The 26482-nt window shown below is 44.0% G+C and overlaps 1 protein-coding gene across 1 annotated transcript in view; it reads left to right on the top strand.

Annotated features, from left to right (window-relative positions):
- The window catches only part of TTLL6 (tubulin tyrosine ligase like 6), a 58823-nt gene extending 52580 nt beyond the window's left edge, over positions 1-6243 (top strand). The window contains 4 exon segments of the mRNA XM_036755629.1: positions 1544-1700; positions 2573-2851; positions 4863-5228; positions 5959-6243. Coding sequence (XP_036611524.1) covers positions 1544-1700; positions 2573-2851; positions 4863-5228; positions 5959-6243 — 1087 coding nt within the window.
- Positions 6244-26482: the final 20239 nt, after the last annotated feature.

Genomic DNA, 26482 nt, shown 5'->3' with positions numbered 1-26482 from the left:
GAACAGGGGAGATGACATTCAAAGAACAAACAAGCTATAGATGGGATGAGCTGGAGATCATCCATGGAGGGAAGGCACTAATATTATCACAGGTACTTTTCTGATCCCTGCTTTGTATTTATGTAGCCATGTACCTGTTATACTCCCTTCCCACCTCTTGTGAAATACAGTGTGACAGTGTGGGCAGGAAAATGGGCACAGAAGCATAAGGTGCTACGGTGGAAGACTCCAAGTCTTAGCAATCGTTTGAATATGGAGAGGGAAATAAAGGGAAGAGTCTATGTGCCAGGCATTGTGCTAAGCACTGGGGACACAAAGAAAGGCAAAAAGACAGCCCCTGCCCTCAAAGGGGTCCCAATCTAATGAGACAACAAGCAAATAGCTATGTACAAATAAAGCTATATACCAGAAACAATTAACAAAGGAAAGTCACTGGAATTAAGGGTGATAGGGAAGAGATTCTTGTGGAAGGTAGGATTTTAGCTGTGACTTGAAGGAAGCCAGCGAATCAAGTATGATTTAAAGACTGAGAACCTGGGTGACTGGGAGGATGATGATGGCCTGAACAAACAATAAGAGAACTGACCCCTCACCAGTCCATTCTTCATATTGTTTCCAGATTTCTCTTTATGTATACATCTGGCCAATTCACCCCTCCACTTAAAACATCTCTCCTCAAGTGATATCTCATCGAGTAAGATAAGAATCCTTTGCCTGGTATTCAAGGCCCTCTTCAGTCTTACATGGTGACACCCTGCCTTTCCAGACTTATTTCCTATTACTACACACACTTGACATTCCAGACAAACTAGATTATTTTCTGTCTGTTGAGCATGCCCTATACTTCCCTATTTCTGTGCTTTTTTTTACACTGTTCCCTATTCCTGTACTGTATTCCCTTTTCCTCTTAGTCTCTTACCCTTTAAAGTATAACTCAAGTATCTCCCCCTCCACCATGATATTACTTATTTAGTTATTAGTCCCTGTACCATGGTCATTCTTCCCACTTTCCCCTTTTCCCCCAGCATTTCAACCCACCTATTCAGGAGTAACATCCTCTTGGACCTCAAATAACAATCTCCTTTGTACCTCTTTAGTGAACTTTTCAGAGCTGTAACTAGGACAAGGTTGCTGGGAATTTGTCCCAGGCTGACACCATAGCGGTTGTGGGGTGCTTCTTTCCTATATTTGTCCAGATGCTGTCTTCTCTGTGTCTTGCCTGTGCCCCTGAAGCAGTATCTGGCAAGACGGATGGGGTCAAAGACTAGCAGAGGTCAGGGGAGAAGGAGGGGTGAGGGAGGAGGAGTTGTCCCTTCTGGGTTGTCTCTCCTGGGGCCTCTCTGGATCACTACCTCCCATCCAAGTGTCAGACCTCCTAGTACTTAGCATGAATTATTGTTTACTGTGGCTATCTATGCTAGTGCCTTATCTTTTCCTAGACTGCCAGCTTTATGAGGGCAGGTCCCCTTGTCTTGTCTAAGCAGCTAGCACAATGCTCTGTTAGTGTTGTAACAAATTTGTTGAATCGAATTGAATTGACCAGGCAGCAGATCCAGGAATTACGGCTGAAGCAGGAGAAGAAAGCCTTCTGTCCTAAGGAAAAGAAGAATGAACTTCAGGGTGAATCAGCGGGCGATGGGACCAGGGTGTCTCTCCCAAAGGAGACAAAACAAAGAGCTCCTGCGTACAGCGCCAGACAAGTAAATGCCGATGGTCGGGAAAAGCGGAAATATCCAGTACACCTCCCTGCCCTGCCTTTGGGGGTGGAGGGGCTGATCAAGAAGACCACGAGCCAGTGCCCAAGCACGCTGAAAGTGCTGGGCTGAGAAGAGGGCTGGGAGCTGCAATGGCAGTGGAGGGGTGGATGGAGAGGCACAGGGTTCCCCCCCTTGGCCTTTTCAGACTTCTGCCTGGCTAAACAGTAAAGAATGCTGCGCAGGTCCTGTCTTGTACACCTTCCTTTCTGCCTTCAATAAGGTGTCTAGAAAGGCCACAGGACTGTGCTGCTACCCACCCCTCCAAAACAAAAAAAGTCACGGGGGGGGTGTGGGAGGGGGTGGCACTAAGACTACATTTACCCCGCACTCCTAGTTCTCCCTCTAGGAGAGGATGATTTCTCTCTATTAGACCCAGCAAATTATCCCGCTACCAGACAACTGGGCAAAACTTCTGAGATGTGGAAATTTCAAGGGACTCTGGTGATTTCCTGAAGGATATAACTTAGGGATGTCTGTCTTCTGCTATTTCTTTTGGCCCCCATCTGGAAAAAGCATGGCACTCTTCCCCCTCCCCCATCTTACCTTGTCTCACTTAAGTCTTGAGCTTCTCTTCCAAATATCCCCCTTTTATATTACACCTCCCCTTTTCTACATAAGTACAAAGACCCATCTCATTTTTCATTTTGCCTACTATCTCAAAACCCTAGGGATGGTAAGGAATGAGAGAGGCTTTTATAATGGGCCCTTCCCCCCAGCACCCCATGACCTCAGCACCCTCCTATGCAAATGGTTCTAACGGGATAAGAGGTGGATTCACCAAGTACCATGCATATATTTGGTTTGCTCCTTCTCAGCTCTCCACTTCCTCCATGTTGCTGCCCTGTACATCCATCTTGGTCCCAAAGTCAAAGTTGAAGCCAAAGAAAAATGAAAAAGAGTCTTTGAAATGCATAGAACCCTTCACCTCCTATGAGGAGACCCTCAAGCAGGAGACCAATGCCACCTTTCCGGAGAAAGCTGGCGTGTGTCACTACAGCTCTGTGCCTGACCTTAGGAGGACACTCTTCACAGAAAAGCAGGAGCCCTGGAAACACATCTCTGCAAATGCTGAAGGATCCAAGTCGTTCTCTGATGTGAGCATGTTCTCGAGTGGTTCTGGGATGGAAGGCAATGGTGCTATATAGTAGAAAGATGCTGGGGGTAGCTAGGCAGAGCAGTGGAGAGAGTGTCCGAGTCAGGATGACTTCCAGTGTGGACTCAGGCACTTACTGTCTTGGACAAGTCATTTAACCTGTGTCTCAATATCTTCATTGGTAAATCGAGATGATAACAGTCCTTACCTCCCAAAGTTGTTATAAGGATGAAATGAGATTATAAAATGCTTTGCAAACCTGAAAGCTCTGTGTAACAGTAATCATTATTAATACTTGGAGTTCCAGGACCTAGCTTCAAATCCTGGTTCTGCTACTATCTCTATGCAGATCCTTAACTGGCACAGGGTGGGATAGTTAGAGGATTCCTATGGCACCATCCCAGGGAAAGCTTCCTCCCCCTGGCATCCACATACTAAGTACAGTTCTCCTGCTACCTTTTCTGCCATTTATTGTAGGTATAAAAATGACTACTTACACCTCTGCCTGGGTGAGCCTGGGCAAGTGATCTAATCTCTCTGAGCCTCAGGAGGAGATTAAGACTTTTATGATGGATCCTTCCCCCCAGCACCCCATGACCTCAGCACCCTCCTATGCAAATGACTCTAACAGGATAAGAGGTGGATTCACCAAGTACCATGCATATATTTGGTTTGCTCCTTCCCAGCTCTCCACTTCCTCCATGTTGCTGCCCTGTACATCCATCTTGGTCCCAAAGTCCCTATAGTCCCTTCCAGCTCTAAATATATGAGCCTAGATCCAAATGCCGAAGCTCCTAGAGCCCGAGGCCAAGCCAAGGGGAGAGCTCCTGGACCAATGGTCAAGTGCCCTGGACTCTGGTTTTTATTCCACCTTATTGTGTGATGTTGCAACATTCACTGAACTGTTTCAGGTCTTAGTTTCATAGCATCCTAAATCTAGGATCTATTTATTAGGATATAAATATCTAGAGCTGGAAGGAGACCATCTGGTTCAACTTCATTTTATAGGTGAGGAGACGGAGGCCCAGAGAGGGTGACATTTGCCCAAGGTCCCACAGATCACATGCATCAGAGGTGGGATTTGAATCAAGGTCCTCTGAGCCAATGGCAAAATTCTCCCTCACCAGTTTTAAAACTCAGGGAATGAAATGGCATGCTAAGTGAGATACTTATTCAGACAGATAGGTGGTGCTGTAGATGGGAGTGCTGGATTTGGTGCCAAGGAGATCCGAGTTTGAATTCTGCCTCTGTTGCTAGCTAGCTGTGTTGCCCCAGACAAGTTACTTTAATCTTTCTCAGCCTCTGTTTTCTCACCTGTAAGATGGGGATAATAGTAGCACCAAAGACCCTACCTAGGTGGTTGTGAGGATTGCAGGAGAGAGTATTTGTAAAGTGCATGGCAAACCTTAAAGGATAGCTATTATGCGGGTATGCGGTGGGCGGGTAGGATCAGGGTCTTAGGCTTGGAAGTGACGTATCCACCACCTAGGCAGCTAGGCATTTGGCAGTGTGGATAGATCGTTAGACCTGGAGTCCGAAGACCCAAGTTCAAAGCCTGCCTTACTTGGTGGGTAATGAGTGTGATCAAAATCACACTTCCTTCATGATCTTGGACAAGTCACTTTAAACTCTCTCTGCCTCAGTTTCCCCATCTTCAAAATGGGGATAGTAATAGCACCTACCTCACAAGGCTGTAATGAGGTTCAACTGAGATAAATACTAGCTGTTATCTCTGTCATTACAATTACTGTTCTTAGGTAGGATTCTACCCAGGCAGATGAGGCCAGTTATTTAAAGACCTCTGGAAAAAAAAAACAAGACCTCCATGAGAAAGAGTCTATGTAACCATAGTCAGTCTGTTCTAATGTCCCCGCTTCATGGTCAGAAAATTCTTCTAAGTCCCTCCCATCACCCATTAAAACAATTTTTCATCTTTCTGTTCCTATCAAGGACCCATAGGGAGAGGCTGTTCGGGCTTTTGCCAACTGAGTTTTGTCTTCCTTTTCTTTCAGCTTCTTGCTTTGGTGGAAACCAGTGACTATCCCCTACACTCCCCAGAGCCATTGCCAACTCTGAGCACATCCACCAGGCCCATGTCAACTCACTGCATCCACTTAGAGGTAGACAGTCCCCTTGAGGTATTCTTCAGGTCACAGAAGTTTACCCAGAACTCCTGCCAAGAGAAAGGGCCCTCTTCCATCAGGCCTCAGGGCCTGTGGTGCGACCTGCCACCAAACGTGAACCTCTCCAGCCCTGAGGGCATCAAGAAGGAGTTCCTCATGACCAAGTTGATTAACAGGATCCCCCTGGGGGCACCATTCTCCTTCCCAACCAACTTCAACCCAAAGCTGTTCCTGAACAAACAAAAAAGTGAGTTAGCCTGTCTGTAGAGGCTTATCACACCTCCCAGGAGGAAAGGGCCCTGTGGGTTCTGAGGGAGCTAACAGTTTCCCTGGGTGGGGAGACCAAATAGATAAGAATGGAATTGTGTTTTCAGGGTGCCCCTATGGACAGCTCGAAGCTGACTTCTATATGGGGCCCAACCAGCTGAACTTGCTCTGGCTGAAGGCAGCGAATGGGCCTCAGATGCTAAAGTGGGGATATGGTCTGAGGCTTCCTGAAAGTAGCATCATTGGTGGTTTCAGATCATGAAATCTCTGATATCTTTTGGACTTGAGGCTGTTTGAGATCATGATTTCCTAGAGACAAGAGATCCCCTCTGCATGGGTAACTAGGCAAGGGCAGTTGGAGGACCTGAGTCTGGAGCCCTGATCAAGCATTTACCAACTTTGTGACCTTCTGTGGGTTCGAGCTTCTTGGTAAAGTAAGCGGGTTGGTCTAGAAGGTTTCCCTACTTTTCTGTGTTATGGACCCCTTTGACAGTCTGGCAAAGCCTATGGACCCCTTCTCAGAAGAATGTTTTTTAAATGCATAAAATAAAATCCATAAGATTATAGTGGAAACCAATTATATTGAACACAATTATAAAAAAAAATTATTTAATGACCTAATTTAAGAACCCTTGGATCAGGGGCCTTCCCAACACTGGATCCTATTCTTCTGTGCACTTGTGTTGGACTGTACCTACTCTAGCTTCACAATTTGAAGATGATGTTGATTTTTGTCTTTCCAGAAGCTGCCACCCAGCACCGTGGCTGCAGGAGCCAAAGTTCCATAGAGAAGAAATCTCTGGAGGGCACCACCTTACAACTGCTCTTCCAAAGGCCAAAGAGCCTGCAGATGCCTAAGAGGGAACTGCTGGTGATAGCCACACCAGCTCGACTTGATCCAAGGCCTCCCAAAACCAGCAAGATTATAGGGAGGGATCGCAGTGGTGGGCAAGACCGGGCACCATCCAGGGGCTCCCCATCCTCCAGCAAGGAAGCTACCTAGAAGACTAGGTAGGCAGGACTGACTTTGGTCAGAATTTTTCTGTAGGAAGTTCATTCCTTGCACCACTGACAATAATCCATCCAGTGATACCTACTATCTCACTTTCACTCATGTCCTAAGTCAGGAATGAATGCCAGGTATTCACTTCACAAAGACCAAATTCTACCTGCAGTTGAGGAGATGATTTTGATGCTCTTTCCTTGAGGTACCGTGGGCAGGGGCAGAGAATGGTGGCCAGAACCTGGTCCTGTAAGTCAATAGGCTTGCAGGTGGGCATAACATCCTTACCTTGTAGGCTGGAGATAGTCTGAGGATGGAGACTTTAGGGAAGTGCCAGTGTCTATCGTACGGCAGAATACGGGGAGATTGGAGAAGATAACAACAACCTCTATTAAATCCTTAGAGCGTTTCGAAGGAAGGCAGTATGTAAAGATTTATGGGACTTTTTTTAAGAGCATCATACATATCTAGACTGTCATCATGGTGGGCACATACTCTGGGGTGGCTTTCTCCATAATGAGAGTGAATTTTGCTAAGCCATCATACACTGACCATCTTACCTGGTCCCCCAAGGGATCAACAGCACACGTGGCAAGATGGTTAGGTATCTAGCCAAGTTCACCAACCCTTAAAGAACTCCGACCCATACTGTCTGGCTTCATCAATGCCATGTTTTCATTAACTGGCCTAGATGGCTTCTAGGATTTTCTGGTATGGATGGGTAGCTCTTTCAGGCTGGACTTCATGGATTGGTTTCCCCTTACATGGGGTCACTAGAAGTCCCGGGTTGAGGCCACATATTTGAAGGTTCATAAACTTGAGTCTGTCAGTGTGTCCTGGGGCAATCAAGGCTTTGGAAGATTGACTCACTCTAAACAAATTCACAAGGGATTAATTTATAAGCTGATGTGCCCATATTTCACCTTTGCTTATTTCTAATGGGCATGAAGGGCAGCTAGGTGGCAAATGGATAGAATGGCCCTGGAGTCAGGAAGACTCATTTCCCTGAGTTCAAATCTGGCCTCAGACACTTACTAGCTGTGTGACCTTGGGCAAGTCGTTTAACCCTGTTTGCCTCAGTTTCCTCATTTGTAAAATGGGGTGGAGAAGGAAATGGCAAACCACTCTAGTATCTTTGCCAAGAAAACCCCAAATGGGGTAACAAAGAGTCAGACACAACTGAACAATACAAAATGGGCTGTCAGTGAGTGACTGCATAGGACCTACTTGAACAGGTAAATGGGTTCATTTCAGGAGACTGGATTTCTAGGTCAAGAGATTGCTTGTAGAGAAGAATGAGTTATTAGCACCATTAAGAGTAATAAAAATCACTAGCCTGTGTTTGTATGAGAGATGGCATGATATAGCAGATAAAGGGTTTGCCTTCGAGTCAGAGGGACTTCCAACCCATACCAGTGGTGGGACCCCAGGGTCTTGGGCAAGGTGAGGATTGGCATTAGAGGAGGGAGTTTTGACCTGAGGGGTTCTCCCACACTAATGAAGTCTTAAGTCGAAAAAAAAGGTGTCTAGTGTTTTGTAGTTTTGTCATTTGATTATCCTCATCGGGCTGATAAAGAAACAATATTCTCAAAGAGGCGAAATGATGACCAAGGTCATGTGTCTGCTGAGGGTCCAACAGGACAAGAAACCTGGGTCTCCTGACTCCCCGAACAATGGTCTTTCCACTGACTCTACTTTGCTGTCCCAAAAGGGGAAAGGAAAAGGGAATAAGCATTTATATAGCACCCTTTGAAGTAGGCACTGTTACAATGCCCATTTTATAGTTGAGGAAACTGAAGCAGGCATTAAATTACTTACTCAGGGTCATGGAACTATACAGTGTCTGAGACTGGATTTGAACTCAGGCATTACATAAGGGCAGCATACATTCTTGACTCCTGGGCTTTGTTCATGGCCCCACCTCGCTGCCAGACCTAGAGCAGTGGGGAATTCAGAGCCTCTAAAGGGACGCTTCTATCAAGTCTGTTCCCCCACATCCTAGAACTGTTTTCTGGAATCAGGACATCCTTCCTCCTGTGCAGTTCTAGGAAGTATATACTCACAGATCCTTCGCTTCACCTGTTCCCAGACTCTGTGCAGGAGACTGTCCTTCTGTAATTGGTTTGTTTTCCTGCGTTTGTCTTAATGTAACTGCTCCCCTTCTCTTCAACCTCAAAGTACAGTATAAGATTTCCAAGCTTAGAGTTTTATGTTTTATTGGCTGCATTCAAGTCATCTACTCCCTTGATGACCTATGGGCCCCCCATACCTCTCTGTCACTTCCTATCTCCTTAGTAACCTATCCCTAAACCCCAGTATAGAATGGTTTATTCCTGGGAAGGTTGCCTTTCATTGAACTAATGTGTGATTGGAAAGGGATGAGAGGTTAACTTCAATTGCATAGAGTTGCATTAGGCCCTAGGTTTAGGGGTGTGCCTCATTGTGGGACCTATTGTCTTCTCTCTACTGAATTAGGAGCAAATAAGTGAAAGCAGAAGCCAGTGGGAGATAATTTTCTATGAATGCTACACCCTACCTTAGGTCCTTTCCCATTTTTTAGAAATACTTTGCTTTTCATAATAATAACCATCCTTTCCATGTTGATTTAAGGTATACAAAGCACTTTTCTCAGAACAAACTTGTGTAGTAGGTAGTGCAAATGGTCTCCATTTTACAGATGGAAAAACTGAGGCTCAGAGGTAAAGTGACTTGCCTAAGTCCAAGCAGCTAAGAAGAAGCAGAGCTGAGAGATGAACTCAGATTTTCTGACCCTAAGTGCGACACTCTGTCCCCTACATTGTCTTGGCTTCCTCATCTCCTGCCTTCTTCCATTGTGTTGTTGGTCTACAGAGGAAGATTCTCCAGCACTACCTTCACAGTGACAATAGCTGTTCAGATGCAAGGGGTGGGAGCAATGGGGCTATCCCTCCAACCCTATTTCTGAGATGGGAGGGGAGTATCTCAGGGCTTAGGGTGTCAGATGGGTTTTGGCCTCCTTGGAAATAACCCCTACTCCCAAACTGGTTTGCCTTGGAGTCAATGTACCAGTTGTTGCCAATGCCTCTAGAGCACAACAAATGGGGATGACCACCCCAAAACTCCAAGTTTTTGTGTGGCTGGGGTTGGGGGGAGGGGTTCCAATTCTTCTGGCTACTGGACCAGACTATGACTCGTGGACACAGCCAGCAGGAAGGGGAAGCCAGTTAGATTGGAAGCTCTTCAAGGGTAAGGGACTGACTCTTTTTCATCTTTCTGTCGTTGCTACTCAAGAGCCAAGTGCTGAACAGATGTTTTAATGAATGGATGCTGGAGCCCAGCAGCTGTTTTCCAACCCTTATAGCCTTTCCCCTTCCCCCAGGCCTGAGATAGCTCTTCCTAATGTTCCAACAGTGTCTATAGAATCAAATGAAATCTTTATTTTCTTTTTCAAATGTCCCAAACTGTAGATGCCTTCCCCAGTAGCTACTACCCAAGGCATAAAACTACACCACTGAGACCACCGGGTCTGCTTTTCACATCCTGACAGCTGTCTGGCCAGGCTTCAGCTAGTCTTGTAGAAATGTAACTCTTTGGAGGAGATGACTTTCCTAGATTGGCTGAAGCTGACCAAGGGCTGCATCTTTGCAGCTGGGAACATCTCTAGCATTGCTGCCAAGAGCGAGTTTACTGGCCCCTTGAATGGCACTATTATCCCAATTTTTGTCCAAGTGCCAGAAAGTTCCCACTTGGGAAGGGTTTGGAGAAGGAGTTACACTCTACAGGAATCCCAAGGGAGCATTTTCCTTGCCAATTCTATGTGTTTAGATCTGAAGGAAAAGGACAGGACCAGGGACTTAAAAATGGGAGATTCTTGGAATATTGAGGTAAGAGAGGGTAATGGTGGTTGTTGCAACTGCTTATGAGTATACAAGTAAAAATTAGCCCCCTTCCCCAAGCCCGGTGACTAGCTTTCTTATTGATCTGGTCATCATCTTTCTGCTACAGTCCTCCCCTGTCATTGGGGGAAAGAGAGGGGAGGGGAGGAAGGGAATAGGGGAAAGAAGGAGGGAAGGTGCAAGAGGGAGGGAAGGTGCTATCAGTGATAACACATCCAAGGATCCCTCTTTCCTATTAAAGAATCCTTGGATGACCTTGTTGTGCCTGCTTTTGCTTTATGTTCAATAAAAAAATTAAACAGTACTAAATACTGGGGATGATGGGACTTAAAGAGACTGGGGCCTTGGGAGTGGTAAGAAAGATGGATGGTTTTCCTAAGCGCCATTCATTAAGATGGGTACACATCAGTTGTAAAGGTGTCAAGAGCCAATGACTCACTAGGGAAACTGAGCTATAAGACCCATCCTATGTTTTCTCCCAGACACATTCTCCTAGATGCTTAGTTGACAGTGAAAGATCCCTTGCACAGTTTCCCAAATAAAGGGGGAAAGCCATAAGTACAAGGAACCATTTTTGGAGCCGGGACAAAGCTGGTACACCCATTTCTAGGTTACTTTAGAACCATAGAATATGGTTCAGAGCCAGAAGGAACTTTCAAGATCATCCACTGCAATCCTTTTATTTGAAAGAGAAACTGAGTCACAGAAAAGGGAAGCATATTGCTGTAGGCCAATTAGCAAATTAGCTGCAACTCACCGGGCTCTAATTTCAGGATCATAGGATCATAAGATTGTATAATAGGATCAGAGACCTAGAAATGCAAAGGTCCTTTTGAAAGATTATGGAAATGAACCCAAGACCTCTGACCCCCAATGCAGCATGAATGAGAAAGGGGTGTGTCTGAAAAATTTTGTGGCAAAAGAAATGACCAGATTTGACAACTGGTTGGTTATATGGGGTGATCAAGAGTGAGGACTTAAGGATGACACTAGAATTGAGAGCTTGGGTGACTGGAGAAGGACGGCAGTACTGTTGAAAATAAATTGGGAACATGAGTGAGTTTGGGGAGAAAGATGACTTCTGTTTAGGACTTGTTGAGTTTGGGGTGCCTTCGGAGCACCCAATTCGAAAAGCCCAGTAGACAGTTAAGCGATATGAGATTAGAGGATAGGAGACACTAAAGTCAGATAATTAGATCTAGGAATCACCTCCATCTGGAGAGCCAATAAGATCACCAAATGAGAGTCTAGGGAAAAATTAAGAGGGCTCAGGACAGAGCCTTAGGGGCCACCAGTTAGGTTGAATAATTCAGCAAAGGACATGGAGAAGCAATGTTTGGACAAGTAGGGCTAAGAGCAGTCATGAAAACCTGAAAAAGAAAGTATGCAGGAGAAAAGTGCTCAATAGTGGTCTCAACGATGCAGAGAGGTTGAGGTTAAGGATTAAGAAGAAGTCATTTGATGTGGCAATTAAGAAATCATTGGTAACTTTGAAGGGCAATTTCCATTGAATGTTGAGGTTGGAAGCCATATTGCCAGTAGCTTAGATGACAGGGAGGGGAGAATAAATTGCCTTTTTAATTTTCTTGGGGAAGGCAAGGCAATTGGGGTTAAGTGACTTTCCCAAGGTCACAGCTAATAAGCAATTGGGATTAAGTGACTTTCCCAAGGTCACAGCTAGTAAGTGTGTCAAGTGTCTGAGGCCGGATTTGAACTCCAGGGCCGGTGCTCTATTCACTGCACCACCTAACTGCCCCTTATAAATTGCTTTTTTGAGGTGTTTAACTGACTTAATCAGAGTTTATCTTTCTTCTAAAATTGCTGCTCTTTCTGGTTTCACTCTCTGTCAGTAGTACCGCCATTGTTGACTCAGTTTCCTGCTAGAAAATTGCTATATTTTATTCTCATTTCTCATATTCAGTCAGTTACCAAGTTCTGTTAATTTCTTCTCTGCAATATGTCTTTCAGCCATCTCTTCCTCTCCATTCTCACTACTATTGAGTATAAGTAGTCAGACAGTACAAGTCCTCATTGCAATAGACTTTCTTTCTTCATTGCATTGGGTCTTCCTGTCTTTTCCTTTATCTCTCCCCCCCTCCCCCGCTAATCCAACATTAATCTCCCTGCAAGATTAACATTCCTTATGTGTAAAGACAGTGAAACCAATGCATTAGTTTTATAACATTATAGACCCTGATATATTGCATGAGAAAGTAGAAATGGCATGAAAGAAAATAGAAGAAAAGCAGCTGGACTAGATCAAGTGCCGGGATGAAGAGGTCCCTGCTGGAGGTGACACAGCTTTTGATTGCATTGTGGTATTGATTCTGAAGATGTCTGAAAGAGGGAGAAGATATGAACAAAATGGGAGAGAAATCACAGGTTCTAGTTCTATTACCAAAAGAAGGTCGAGAGTATGTCAGTAAGTACTGAACCATATTCCCTGTTCTCATCTCTACAAAGCCTTCATGAGAATAATTTACAACATGAATCAAGAGCATCCTTGATGAAAAGATAAGAACTGAATAAATAGCCTTTGCAAGGGATATTCAACAACAGACACCATCTTCTCAATTACACATCTAACCAAAAGGTGAAGAAAATGCAAGATCTGTGCTTATTTTTTTATTGACTATTAACAAGCATTTAATCCAGTATGACAATATGCTTCATTAAAGGCTTTCTTTTTTCTTCAGAAAGGTATCTCTCCAATGCATGTGTAATGAGGGGAGGGGTGTCTGTCCAAAGGGACTTCCATCCTTTGGGCCTGTGCCTTGTTTTGCCTGCTGTAAACCCCCATGCGGATGCTGGATAACACTGCTTCCAGGCATGCACAGTGGAAGGGCCTTGCTCCCAGATTCAGAGCATGTGCAGTGTTCTATGACTATTTCCCATCTGTTTGCTGTTTGATTAGGAAAAGACTTTTCAATTAGCTGCTGAGCCAGAACTGAGTGTGCATGTAAAAGATTCCCATGGAGGTAATTCCTCTTTTTTCCTCGGCTGCTTTTGAGTGAAGAAGTGCTTTAGGGTGGGAGAGGTTGTTCAGAGAGCTGCCATGAAGCCGAGGAGAGCAATCTTGTATCTCCTAGGTATTACTTGTATCTCCTTGTATTACTCCTAGGTAATCTTGTATCTGAGATGGAGTTGTCTCTTGTAGGTGTCTTTGCATTGGCACAGGGCCTTCTGATATCTCAAAAATCCATACCAGGGTTTTCTAGCAGTTTTTCTAGCAGCAGGTGAGGTACCCGCAGAGCCCTAAGGATCAACCTCCCACTGTAGTTAGTCCACCAGAAACTGAAGCAGAGTCACAAAAGAGTTACTCATTCATCAGCCATGCTGTATTCAGAAGTCAACTTGATAGGGTAAATGCTTTGTAGCAGCCACATTAAGTTTGAGCTCACTTTGCTCAGGGGAAAAGGTGGTGGAGAGGAGAGTAGCCTTGGCACTAGGGTCTTTCACTTTCTGTTTTTGCCATATTTCCTCAGTAAATATCCTTTTGTAAAAGCTAATTGATGTCAACTAATTAAATTGATAGAGGAGTAATTATTCAATGGATGACACTGAAAACATTAACTGGCACTGAGAATTGATATTGGGGGAGAACCCACTAGAATGAGGATTCAAGCCTATAGCATTAGAATAGCACCAAGCCCATAAATTGAGGAATGACTAAAAATATTATTGTATATGAAAATAATATAAGCAAAGTTAAACAATATACACAATGACTGCAGTAATGTAAATACAAAGAACAGAAACCATAAAAAGAAATGATAACAAGTGTTGTCAAATGATAAAAGAATAAGTTTTGCCCCAAAGAATAAGAAATATGAGGAGATACCTCTCTCTACTCCTTTACAGAAGTGCTGGTGTAAAACACTGCACATAACATCAGGTTTTTGTCAATATGTTGACAGGTTTTGCTGAATTTTTTCTCTTCCTCTTTTTGTTCTTAAAAAAAAAGATTGTTGGAAGGGGTTGCTCTCTGGGAGAAGGAGAGGAAGGAGTAAAGGAGGAAATCTATGGGAAGTTAAAAACAAAAGATAAAATCAATTAAAAAAAAGATTACTCTGATAGTCCCGATTATTATCAAAGATGTTTGCCACAGTCCTTGAAAATGTCCAATAGAGAATCCAAATGGGAAAGAAATTGCTAAGTAACTCACCAAAGTCACACAGGTAGTTAGTAGCATAACCTGGGTTTAACTCGGATCTTCTGGTCACAAATTTGGTGTTTTTTCTACAACATCATACTACCCTCTATAGGAATTTAGTACGGATCTGTTTGTCCTTTAATTTATCTGAACCTTTCTTGAAACTATTTTTAAATTGTCCTGCTTGCTGTAGGTTAGAAGAACCATAAATTTACCATATTCTGTGCACTTTCTCTTTTCTGCCCTAAGGCTAACATCTAAGCTTTAAGGAAACCTCTTTCCTCTTAGTATTTAAGAGTCTGGGTCTGGGCAACTTTAAAAATATTATTATTATTATCATTATTATTACATATATGCTACCTTTTCTGTGACTAGACTGCAAGTGCCATGAGGGCAGGGGCTATGAATTATCTAATTTTTTTTTACGTTTATATTTTACATTTACAATTAACACTCCCTGCCCTAGATGCAGGGAGTGTTCATTTAAAAATGTGTGTTGAATTAAACTGCCATCTTCATTGTTGGAAGGAGTAACCATATCCAGAGACAAAGTTATAAATTTCTGTCCCTGGGTCAACTACCACAAGCCACATCTGGGACAAACTATAGGAAAAACACCCTCAGTTGATGTGGGGGCAGCCAAAGCACCAGCTGTAAGAAGAGCAGATAGCCCCGGAGGGTGCAGGAGGGAGTGTAAGCAGAGAGGAGTATGGGAGAGGAGCTCATCCCATTAGACATTTGATAGCTTCCTCTTTTGACAACTAGCTGTCTAACCACTGAGCTCTTTTTTTCTATACTACTGTCAGTGCTTTTAAAATTTCTCTCTTTCTCTAAATCTGGTGTCCTGGGACAAGACCCTGATCACTTTGCCCTTGTTATAGTTCTTTTCAGGTGGAAGAAATCAGAGACCCATCAAAGCACTTATAGCGGGGATAGGGTTGATATGGGGAGGGATAGGGTCAATTATCCTGGCGAGAAGTTCTTCCTGAAATCTAACCTAAGCAACATTTCATTTGTCAACGTCTCACATATTTTCTTCTGCTTTTGAAATGCTAGATGATTTAAAGGAAACATATGTAATTGTTCACAGCAAATTTTCTTCACAACAGGCTTGCCTCACTGGCTGGCACAATGGCTCTGTTTTAATCACAGCCATTTTCAGGGGGAAAATCAGTTAAAGCAATAAAGAAGGTTTGAAAATTATTGGGTAGGGAAATGCTGTAATTTGCCAAGCATAATGTCGAATTATTTTGCATTCTTCAGTCATGACTCTGTGCTATTAACTGGTGTCTCAAGAAAGCCAATAAGGCAATGTGTCATATGATGGTTATTCAGTGTTTCCTCAGAATACACAGTGTGTGCACCCACAGAGAGGAAACCAAGAAATTGCTAGAAAGGTGGTTGAAAGGGAGTATAGCCCAGGGAGCAGTGGTAGGAGATTAGGATGTGGATTTCTAAATAGATGCCTTCCTGGACCTACAATACCATTCAACAGTCAACATTTTACAGTGACTCTCTGATAAGCACATTCTTCTCCAATCAATTTCCCAATATACCAAGGGATTTCCTGCAACCAATGTCCATCCCTGTCCCCCTCCCCCCAATTTGAATTCATCTAAAAACTTGAAGAAAAAGTTATGACAGAGCCATAAGTAAGGTGGGGTCACTTGGACTCTTACCCAGGGTAACAAACTCAGAGACAGCTGACCACAGAGAGAACTGCACCACTGATTATTTTCACCATTCTTCCCTGATCCTTTTGGTGACCCTCCTAGGAGCACCCTCACTTTAGTGCCTGCCCTAAGCTCTCTCTGTTTACCCACAAGGCAATGTCCCTTATACAGTGTCACTAATACTTGATGCTGGTTTGGCTTATGATCTTGGTATATACTTGCCCCAACACACAAATACCTAGTTATAGATCTACATTATTGAATGGAAAAACTAAGCTTTATAAAATCCCAGGCCCATTTGAAACTTCAGTTTAATACCTTTTCTTGGTTTCCTGCCTGGTTTCTTTCAATCCGTTGGCAAATACTTGCTTGGATTGTCCCTTTTGAAGTGAAACAGATATAGGGCCTCTCTCTCTTCTTTACACCCCACTTCCTCATTTTCTCATTCATGGGAAGAGTTTCTTTTCTTTTAAAAAATGCTTTCAAAAATTAGTCTCTCCCAAATGACTCTCCCACTCCTCATAGAACCCTTCTTTGTAACAAATAAGTATAGTCATATAAAGCAAATCATGTCTGAAAATATATGCCTTATTCTGCACCTGCTGTCCATCCCCTCTTTATTGAGAGAACTAATGCAGGCTTAAGTCCCCTGCAGTTATGATTGGTTATTGCATTAATGAGCATTCTGAAGCCTGAATTCAGTGGTCCCCCCCATCCCTTACATTATTGTGTTTATCATGTAAACTGTTCTCTTGGTTCAGCTCACTTCACTATCAGTTCTTTTCAAATTACACCAAATTTTCATTGCTTGTGCAATAATCTTCCATTACTTTCATACAGCACATTTTACTCAACCTTTCCCCAGTCAGGCACCCACTTTCCTCCGAATTCTTTGCTATTGCAAAAAAGGGATGCCATTAATATATATGTGCATATATATATATATATATATATATATATATAACTATATATCTATATGTATGTATACCTTTATATGTTTTTTATTTTAATATGCCTAGTAGTGGTATCATTGAATAGTGTCAAAGAGTGTATTTCCAGAATGACTGGGCCAACTGACTGTTTCTCCAACAATACATTTTCACAGCCCTGCCAACATTTGTTATTGTTGTTGTCATACTGACCAATCTGACAAGAATGAGATAATACCTAAGAGTTGCTTTAATTTGCATTTTTCTTATTTTTAGTCATTTAGAACATTTTTAACATGATGGTTGGTATCTCTCATTTCCTATTTTGAAAACTGTGCATATCCTTTGACCACTTATCCTTTGGGGAATGACTCTTGTTCTTATATATTAGTACCAATTATTATATATCAAATATATTTGCTGCAAAATGCTCTCAATTAATGGTTTCTTTTCTTTTTATTAGGGAATCCGGGTTAAGTGACTTGCCCAGGATCACATAGATTGTGTCAAGTGTCTGAGGAGGGATTTGAGCTCAGGTCCTCCTGACTCTGGGGTGCAACCTAGCTGCCCCATGTTTCTTTTCTAATTCTAGCTACACTGACTTTTATCATGAAAATCTTGTCAGTTTTACATAATTAAAATTTTCCTTTTTAAAGGGAAAAGGACCTACTTGTACAAAAATATTTATGGCAGCTGTTTTTGTGGTGGCAAAGAATTGGAGATTAAGGGAATGTCCATCAATTAGGGAATGGCTAAACAAGCTGTGGTATATTATTGTGATGGAATATTATTGTGCTATAAGAAATGACAAGCAGGATGACTTCAGAAAAAACTGGAAAGACTTACATAAATTGATGCAGAGTGAACAAAGCAAGTAGACCCAGGAGAACATTGTACCCAGTAACAGCAATATTGTATGAAGATCAACTGATAATGACTTAGCTATTCTCAGCAATACACTGTTCCAAGACAATCCTAAAGGACTCATGATGAAAAATGTTATACACCTCCAGAGAAAGAATGTGAATGCAAATCGAAGCATACTATTTTTTACTTTATTTCTTTGTGTCGTTTTGGGTTTTTGGGAGGGGGGGGTCTGTGTTTTACAACATGACTAATATGGAAATATGTTTTACATTATTGCACTTATATAGCCTATATCAAATTGCTTATTATCTTAGGGAGGGGGCAAGGGGAGAAAGGAGGGAGAGAATTTGGAACTCAAGATTGTTCTTTAAGTGAAGATTAAAATTGTTTTTACATGCAATTGAGAAAATATGCATTTTAGATGTCTGTTTTAGCTTCTATGATAATTTCTATTCTTTATTGATAATACTTTTCCTAACCAAAGTGTTATAAAGGTACCTCTTCTCCTTTTTTCTTTTTCTTTTTTTTAACCATATGGCCTTTTCTATTTAGGTCATATGTCTGTTTGTAGTTGGTCTGTACCTAACTACTGCCAAACGAATTTTCAGTTTTCTCAGTGTTTTTTCTCTAACAGAGCCAGTAGTCCATGTTCTTGGGTTTATTGAACACTAATTATGTCCAATTGTTTCTTCTGAGTTTTACCTAGTAATCAGCTCTTCTATTGATCAACTTATGTTTTTTAACCAGTACCAAAAATTTTGATAATGTTTATAGCATAATTTGAGATCTGGTACTGTTATTGATCCCCTTCATTCCTACTTTTCCCCATTCGTTGGGGGAGAGTGTCCAAGTCTAGGGCTGTCTCTGGGAGGTCAAGGAAGAGGAAAGCAATCCAGGCTGAAAAAGAAGAATTACCAGGAGCCAGGGCACCAAAGAGGCATCCCATTGGCTCAGAGTACCTCTTGGGGTAGGAAGGCAAACAGGAGATTGGCCAGCAAGGATAAAACGGAGTAGAATGCCAGCTGCCTCAGCGGCCATGCCAGGCAGGAGAGCAAACACAAAAATCCTGTTGGCAACTACCGGAGAACACTTGCAGTCTTGCCAAGACAAACAAGGGTAGTTCTGGACTTGCTGCAAGAGACATCCACCTCCCCCCCACCTCCCCTTGAGGTGGGCACAGATTGAGCTGACTAACAAGCTCAGTGCAGGTGACTTGACACTGACATATGTGGAAGGGGTGGGTAGGTGACCTTCCTAGGACATTTTCTATTTTGGTCCCCAATCTCTGGAATAGCCTTGACTGAAGAATCTTTGTAATATCCTATGTGTTTCTACACTCCCCACCCCCACCCTTCTTCCCCTAAAAGCGTAATCTTTCCTTTCAGCCCCAACCCCAACCCTCCCCCTCCCCCACCTATATCTATTCCAAAACTATCTCTGTACATTTTTCCCAAGCAAGTCTCCCACAGAAACTAATCTTCCCTAAAACAGACACTTTTCTTCCATTCTGTTGTTGAGAAGGGGAGAGGCCCAAAAGGAGGTCTTGTTTGGGAAAATGGGGAATTTTTTTTTTTACCATTTTGAGGACTAATTCCATACCCACAAAATATAAAATTGGAGAGGCATTTTAAATACCGTCAGTTATTTGGGGTATTTAACCAAGTGTTTGCTGCTTTAAAAAAAATCTTAATAATATTGATCTTGACCTCAATTCTATACTTTGTGTGGTGGACATGAGTCTGAAGATAATCCCTTGAATGTAGGGGAGATGACTTGGTAGTTCCCAGGACCTCTGGGGCTCTATGTTTCTATTAAAGTATATACGGTATAACTTCTAATAGGAGACTTTTATACACTGACTCCATGCATATATGGCAGAAGTGCTGCGTTTCCACCTGGGGCAAATGTTCTTAACCTTTTTGATATTATGGAAGCCTGGACAATTTAGTGAAACCTATGGATTACTTCTCAGAATAACGTTTTAAAATTCAGAAAATAAAGTAGTTGGATAACAAAAGAACCAATTATATTGAAATAGTCATCAAAAATATTTATTTACAAAGCCATTTCAGAGATCTCGGATTAAGAACTCCTGCTTTAGGACCAATGGAAGCTATGGAAGCTACTGTTTTCTCCTGAGGACATATATATCACATTTTGTAGGCATTTACTGTTTTTAATTATTCAATGAGCCTACCAAAACAATAACCCAATTTCTTGTTCTCTTCCCCCTTTCCTTTTGAATATCAATTTGAAATAGAGCACACCAAAAAATCCTTTGAAGATTTTTTAAAAATAGCATAGCAGAAAAACTGAAGTTAAAATAACAGAGAATCTTGGAGGGGCAGTAAAACGGGGGAGCTGCGGAGTGATTCGAATGGATGGAATACATTAACTCAATGGATTAGGTCAATTCTTCGCTTCCTTCTTGTAGAGATCTTTTGCTCTGGGTCTATTATGGGGTTGGAGTGGGCAGCCTAACCGTGGAAATACGGTTGGGGATGAGGGGCGGGTTGGGAGTCCCTGAGTTAGAGAACCCCGGCCAAATGTCTGCCCCCGAATAGGTGGGCTTGGAGAAGCTACAGACAGGCAACTGAGGGTGGCGGAGACCGGAGGGGCGAGTCAGTGCTCACCCTTTGTGGTGTGGTTATGATTAATTCATTCGCGTGAGCCAGGGTGAACTCGGTTGTGTTCCTTGCGGGGACCGATGGGGTAACATTATCACAAATTTTTTGAAAGCTTGCTTTCCCACCAAGGTTTGACCCCTAAGGTCAGGAGTGTCTGCCAAGGCCAAGGCCCTTTCCACAATCGCTAGATCGGAATCCGATTCTCGCTTTCTCCTCGCAGTAATTTGCACGTAGGCTCGTGTTGGTTTACCTACGAGGCTGGCCGCTAAGCGTCAGGGAGCCCTTTCCTTCTCTTGCCCCTCTGGGGGGGTGGAGTGAGGGGGGTGTCCCAAGAGCCTGGGGCAGGAGAGGAGCGGGGACGGCGGGGGGAGAACACCGAACACCAGTGCAGCAGATGGATATAGGATGAGACAAGCCCCTTGGAAGATTGTCGGTGGAAAGTAGGCTTTTTGTTCTTCGGGGCAAGGGGGCACTGACTGATCAGCCCGGAGGGGGGAAGGGGTCGGGTGGAGAATTAAGGCCCTCTTCCTGCCTGCTGTCTTTCTACCTCTAGGGAAACGGGGAGGAGAGCGAGGATATGGAGACACCCAAGAAAATTCTTAGCAATGCAAGCAGACTGTCCCAGTGTTGCCCCACAAATCCCCATTACGCCGCGTTTCTCTATGTACCCAGTTAGATCCAACGTTCCCCATCTCGTTTCCCCCATCCCCCACTCTTTCCTGACAGCCCAGTCAGTTATTATTGCAAGCTTGGAACTTGCTGCGTCAGAGTGTTGGAGAGGGGCTCAGCGGTTGCCCAAATATTCCAGATACCAGGTTGCTGCTAGTCCCCAGACTAAATTCGCCTCCAAAGGACCACAAGCACAGAATGAAGGCTCTGGGGCTGCTGGTCCTTTCCGCAGCTGAGAGGAATGCTGAAGCCGCCTGGCAGTAGTCTTGCTTGTAGCACCATCATCTGCAAGAGGAAATCTGGGGGGTGGGAGATGCCCCGCTGCTGGGGCCTAGATGACCAGTCCACTCACGACACAAGCTCTCAGAGTCCGCCTGGTTGTAAAAACGAGTCTCTCCCCTCTGCGTGGCAGGCTATGGGCGAAAGAGAACCGAGAACTGGGGATATCCGCAATGAGGGATTTATTTATGCGTCTCAGTCATTGAGAAGAACTGAGGCAGGCAAGTCTGTCTGCACGTCAGACACTATATTTAGTGCTGGAAGGGAACTTCAGAGGCCAGCAAATCCAACCCTTTTATTTTTACAATTGAAGAAACCAAAGCCAAAAGATGTTAAGTGGCTTGCCCAGGGTCACACAAATATTAAGTGTCTGAGGTCAGATTCCGGGGCAGGTCTTCCCGACTCCAAATCCAGTCACCGAACCACCTAGTTCCAGGCAGCCCGTTCCAAAAGTGCAGGGATTCAGGTCAGCCCCAAAGCAGCCAAGGCTACAGAGAAGTCCGTGCTACAGAGAGTTCCGTGCCTGGCTGGAGAGCTGCTTCTGAGATGTTGAATGTTATGAGAATTTCTGATTGTTAATTTCCAGATAAAATAATTTTCTCCAACACCATCTTTGCGTTGACAATGACGAGTACAGCCAAAACTGTTTTCTTACAACCCAATGATATCCTCTCCCACCACCGAAAGATGAAATCTCTATTTCTATAGCTTCTCCCCCTCTACTTCCCCCAGATCCAGGCCTATTATTATTATTGAAAAAGTCCTCCCTTCCAAGCGGTTCAGGGCAAACTTGACACGGACCGATAGTTTCCTAGCAGAACTGACCAACTTCATCTTTGTCCACACTAGGACCTTTCCAGCAGCCTCCATTTCCAAAGCTCCTTTTACATCTTTCTCTGTCTAACTAAAAACGAAAATCTGTCCATTAGGATGCATTTTTTAAAAAAGAAAAAAAAAAACATGGTAGACTATACTGTTCCTTGCCGACTCCTCACCAAGTCTTCCAAAATAGGTTATTTCTCATTTTTAAGAGAAACACCTTTTCCTATGCTTTTCTCTTCCCATTCATTGATTTGGGAGGGAGGAGGAAAAGAGAGAGACAGAGACAGGGAGAGAGAGAGAGAGAGAGAGAGAGAGAGAGAGAGAGAGAGAGAGAGGCGGAGAGACTTCTGAAAGGGTTGGGGATCGAATCGAATTGAAGATAGCAGGGAGAAGGACTTAAGAGTCAGAGTCCAGGTCCACAGGCCCCACCTCGCAAAAGAAGTAACTGATGTGAACTCAAAATAGGCACCCCTCCCCATAAATTATCTCTGTATTTCCCTCTGTCACTACAGCTTTTCCTAAGCTAACCTTCAGGAACTTAGAGTACGTTTATCTCCGTTAAAAAAAAAAAGTTTCTAGAATCACTAATTCGTGGGCAAATTTCGAATATCAGTAAGGAAAGCCAAACCTATAGGGTCAACACCTTTCTCTCTAAGGCTGTTTAAGTTAAAGTGTGGAGATTCTACTTAGGATAATTTGATGGCCCAATCCAATTTGGGGGCGGCATGATTTGGTCCGGAAGGCTACCTACCATTATCCTACAAAGTTCACTTCTCCTTTGAAAGTGTAGTCAGCCTGCTTTGCGATCTACCTAGACCCTGAATCTGCCGAGATGGAATCTTTTCGTTGCCTCGAGGGAATAGGATCCAGCAGTCCTGGGCAGAGTGAAAGTTCCTGGATCATCCCGCTGGGGGAGATGGACTGGGATTGGGAAACAGATTAGGATGAGTTTTAGGAACTGGATCAAATCTAGGGACTAGACGAGTCCTTACTCGCCCTGGCCTTGTATCCCTTGTCCCAGATAATCTTTCCCCCGGAATGACCCTGCAGTTGACTCTCCCTGGCGCCGACGCAGCTCTCCGTAGCTCCTAAGGGCTTAATCTTTTACCAGAAGGCCCTTTGCCGACCCTTCTTCTCAGGGTGGGGGTGGGGGGCTTCGGAGTTGCTCTTTCTCGCAGCCGGAGCTAGCCCAGTCTGCAACCCAGGCAGGTGGGCGGGGGTGTGGCGGGGTCAGACTGGTGAAACCCGCCACCTCTGACCTTATAAATCGGTTGTTCTCTAGTCAGGCCGCGCACCTGCGCCTCTCTCAGAGCCCCGGGCCTTGTCTGGGATCCCCGAGGAAAGCAAACGTCTTTCAAGTCCCAAGTTGACTCCCACATCTGCTGATAAGAAGCTGGCCTCGCTTCTTCCGTCCCCGCCGGCGGATCCGAGACAGCCAAACCTCGTTAATTTCTTTGTGTTGTGGGGAACTTCCCCCCTTGCACTCTCCTCGACCCCCGGGGCTTAGGGAGCTGCCTTGAACTTCGTCTACACTGGTTAAGCGTGGGCAGGGAGTATTTCTCCAGATAATGTGGCCCCTGTAGATGACCCACTTCATGTAAGCACTTTATAAATCTCGAAGCTCAAGACAAACGCGTGTTACTGTTAATATTTCCGAAATTCCTTTTTCCTAAGCAGCGATTTCGGAAGCGGCCCCAACAGTCACTTCCTCCTTTTACTTTGCTTTGACATGGTTTGGACGCAGCTCCAAGGAGCTTTGAAAATTAGCTTAGCCTTGTCGATCCGAGAATCGAACCCAGGGACTTTATACAAATATTCCAGAAATTGAAGAATCACATCCCACCCATTCCCATCGAAGCGGAGGTGGGATTAAAGTGGGGATGGGGAGGCTTGTTTTAGGGTCTATTTTAAAAACACTGATTAAGAATCTGTTGTTGTGTTGGTGCTGCCGAAAATAACAGGGATGAAATATTGAACGTGCTAATTGGATTGTTGTTTCTTTGGTCCCTGCTTCCAGTCATAGAATGGGAAGGTGGTCTTTAAGGCCAGAGGGGGCTTTTGGAAAAGGCCATTGGTGGGAGACTAGGACCAGGCCAAAGCTGCCTTTGCGGGGCACTTATTTCTACTCTGCCAAGACTTCCAGATATCCTTTCCGTAGCCAAATCCAACCTGGTTCGCAGTGTTGGTAGCTAATACTGTGAGCCGTTCGCTCTGCATCTGGTGGCAGGGGCCGACGGTGGGAGGTGGGGTGGGGTAGGGGAACTAACAAAGAGGAGAGGGACTAAAGCTGTTAGGTCCTTGACCGCCAATGAGTATAGGGTGTTCTCACTGCTGTCTGGAATAGGCTGTTTTTATGAGTGTCAGAAGTAAGCTTACTCGGATTGCAGCCGGAATTCCTGGGTTCTTTTTCTCGCTTTTTTTCTGAACTCCTTGGGAGTTTTCTCACCCCAAGGTGGGATTGTTTGAGGAAAAGGGGAAAAGAAATTCAACTACCAGTAGTCCAGAGGAAGCTCCCATAGGTGTGGGGTGAGGAGCTTGAGGGTCAAATTCCAGGCCTCATCAATCCACTTTCACCCTGTAAGGCGTAAAGGATGGTCCTCAAAGTTTCCGCTCTGAACCTTGGCCATTACCTTGGAGAAACGTCTAAGAACTAGTCCACATACTACCAAGGTGTGTGTCCAGATTTACCTTAGCCCCGGAAGAGCGATGAATTGAGTTGACTGAATTGAATGGATTCAATTCAACGAAGACTATATTGACAAATACTGCCTTCCTCTCCCCCCACCTCAAAACAAACACCTTTCATCAGAAATGTCTAGATCGTTACAGACACAATGTTAAATTGCATTTGGGCTAAAGGATCTGGCTAATTGCTCCCACACTCTTCACCTCTGGTGTATCCTTGGCCAGAAAATACGATAGAGAATTGACACAACTGTCCAAAGCAACTCAAGGAAAAAAAAAACAAACTTGTTCAATTGAAGATTTTCTAATAATTCTTTCTTTATCATGCTCCCTCCCTCCCATTGGAATACTTTTTTTCTCCTCTCTCATACCTTCCCTCTGTCCCTTCCTCCCTTCATTCTTTTCCTTCCTCCCTTACTTTCTTTTTTGCTCTTTCTCTTCTTCCCCCAAATCTATTGAGGTTGTGTTATGGAAGTCTCAAGAGCCAATTCTCAGGGCAACCTAAGACTCAATGTACACCTGACCACAATAAGAAAACTCTGGAATATTCCCTTTTTATAAGGGTGTTGACATTGTACCTTGATCACTATTATGTATTTAAGTGTGCCTGTAGATAGACGGATATGACTTTGCTGTGTTGGCTGTTATGGCTGCGACAAAATGAAATTATTCTCCTACTCGGAACACACAGATGCCTGGCCTTGGATGGGTCTTTCCTTTCCATGCTGCCAGGAGTTTGCAGCAACCTAATGAATAGCATTATCTTATTTTACAAATGAAGAAGCCATTTCAGGGAAGTTAAACGACGTTGTCCCCGCCATACGCTGTAATAAGTATCACAGTCGGAATTCTAAGGCAATGAGCCGCTCCAAGACATTTCCTCTCTGCTACCTTATACCAGTTTTCCCTCCCTGCTCCTCCAGTCCAAATTAGGTCAAGGCGACTGCTATCTGCCACGTCCTCAACATCTCTCATCATTGGAGAAGTGCTTCCAGAAAGGACTGGGAATTGCTGAGGCCCTTCTTCTCCCCGAGCCAAAGAGTCTCCAGAAATGAACTCAGAAACCCTTAGGGTGGTTATATCCCAGCCTAGCACAAGGCACCCAGAAAGAAGGATCCTATGTTTGACCATATTTTCAGTGAAAGCTGTCCCATTGCCTATTCTGAGTAACCTCATCCGTCAGGGACATTGAAAAAGGAAGGGAATAGTCGTGGGGAGAGGAGGGCTGTTCAGAACAGTGTCTCGATGCACACCCTACTTACATACACTGCCTCCCCCCTTGCAATACACATCCTTGAAGGTGTGGATTATTACCGATGTGCAGTCTAGGAAAATGTCTCAAGTGAGTACCCGCTACCTCATCTAAATCCCTCCACCACTTGGGGCTCCTCACATCCTGGCTCAGGGTTGCTGCTCATCCATAGCTATTAACTTTTCCCTTCCAAACATTGAAATATACCGTGGAAGAGGGAAGATCCGGCAGGGTCCAGCAGTCTTTGAGATGGAGGACATTTGTGGGTCCCTTCCCGACTTTGGCCCGAAAAGTGTACTCTAAAGGATAGCCAAGTACACTTCTTACGGTTATAGTCGCCTAGTGGAACTGACTTTTTAGACTTCACCCTCATTCCTTTTTAATTTATTCTGGTGTTAAGCCAACAGA

This window comes from Trichosurus vulpecula, chromosome 4, assembly GCF_011100635.1.
Source record: "Trichosurus vulpecula isolate mTriVul1 chromosome 4, mTriVul1.pri, whole genome shotgun sequence".
Classification (NCBI taxonomy): Eukaryota; Metazoa; Chordata; class Mammalia; order Diprotodontia; family Phalangeridae; genus Trichosurus; species Trichosurus vulpecula.
This window is presented reverse-complemented; position numbering and strand designations above follow the sequence as displayed.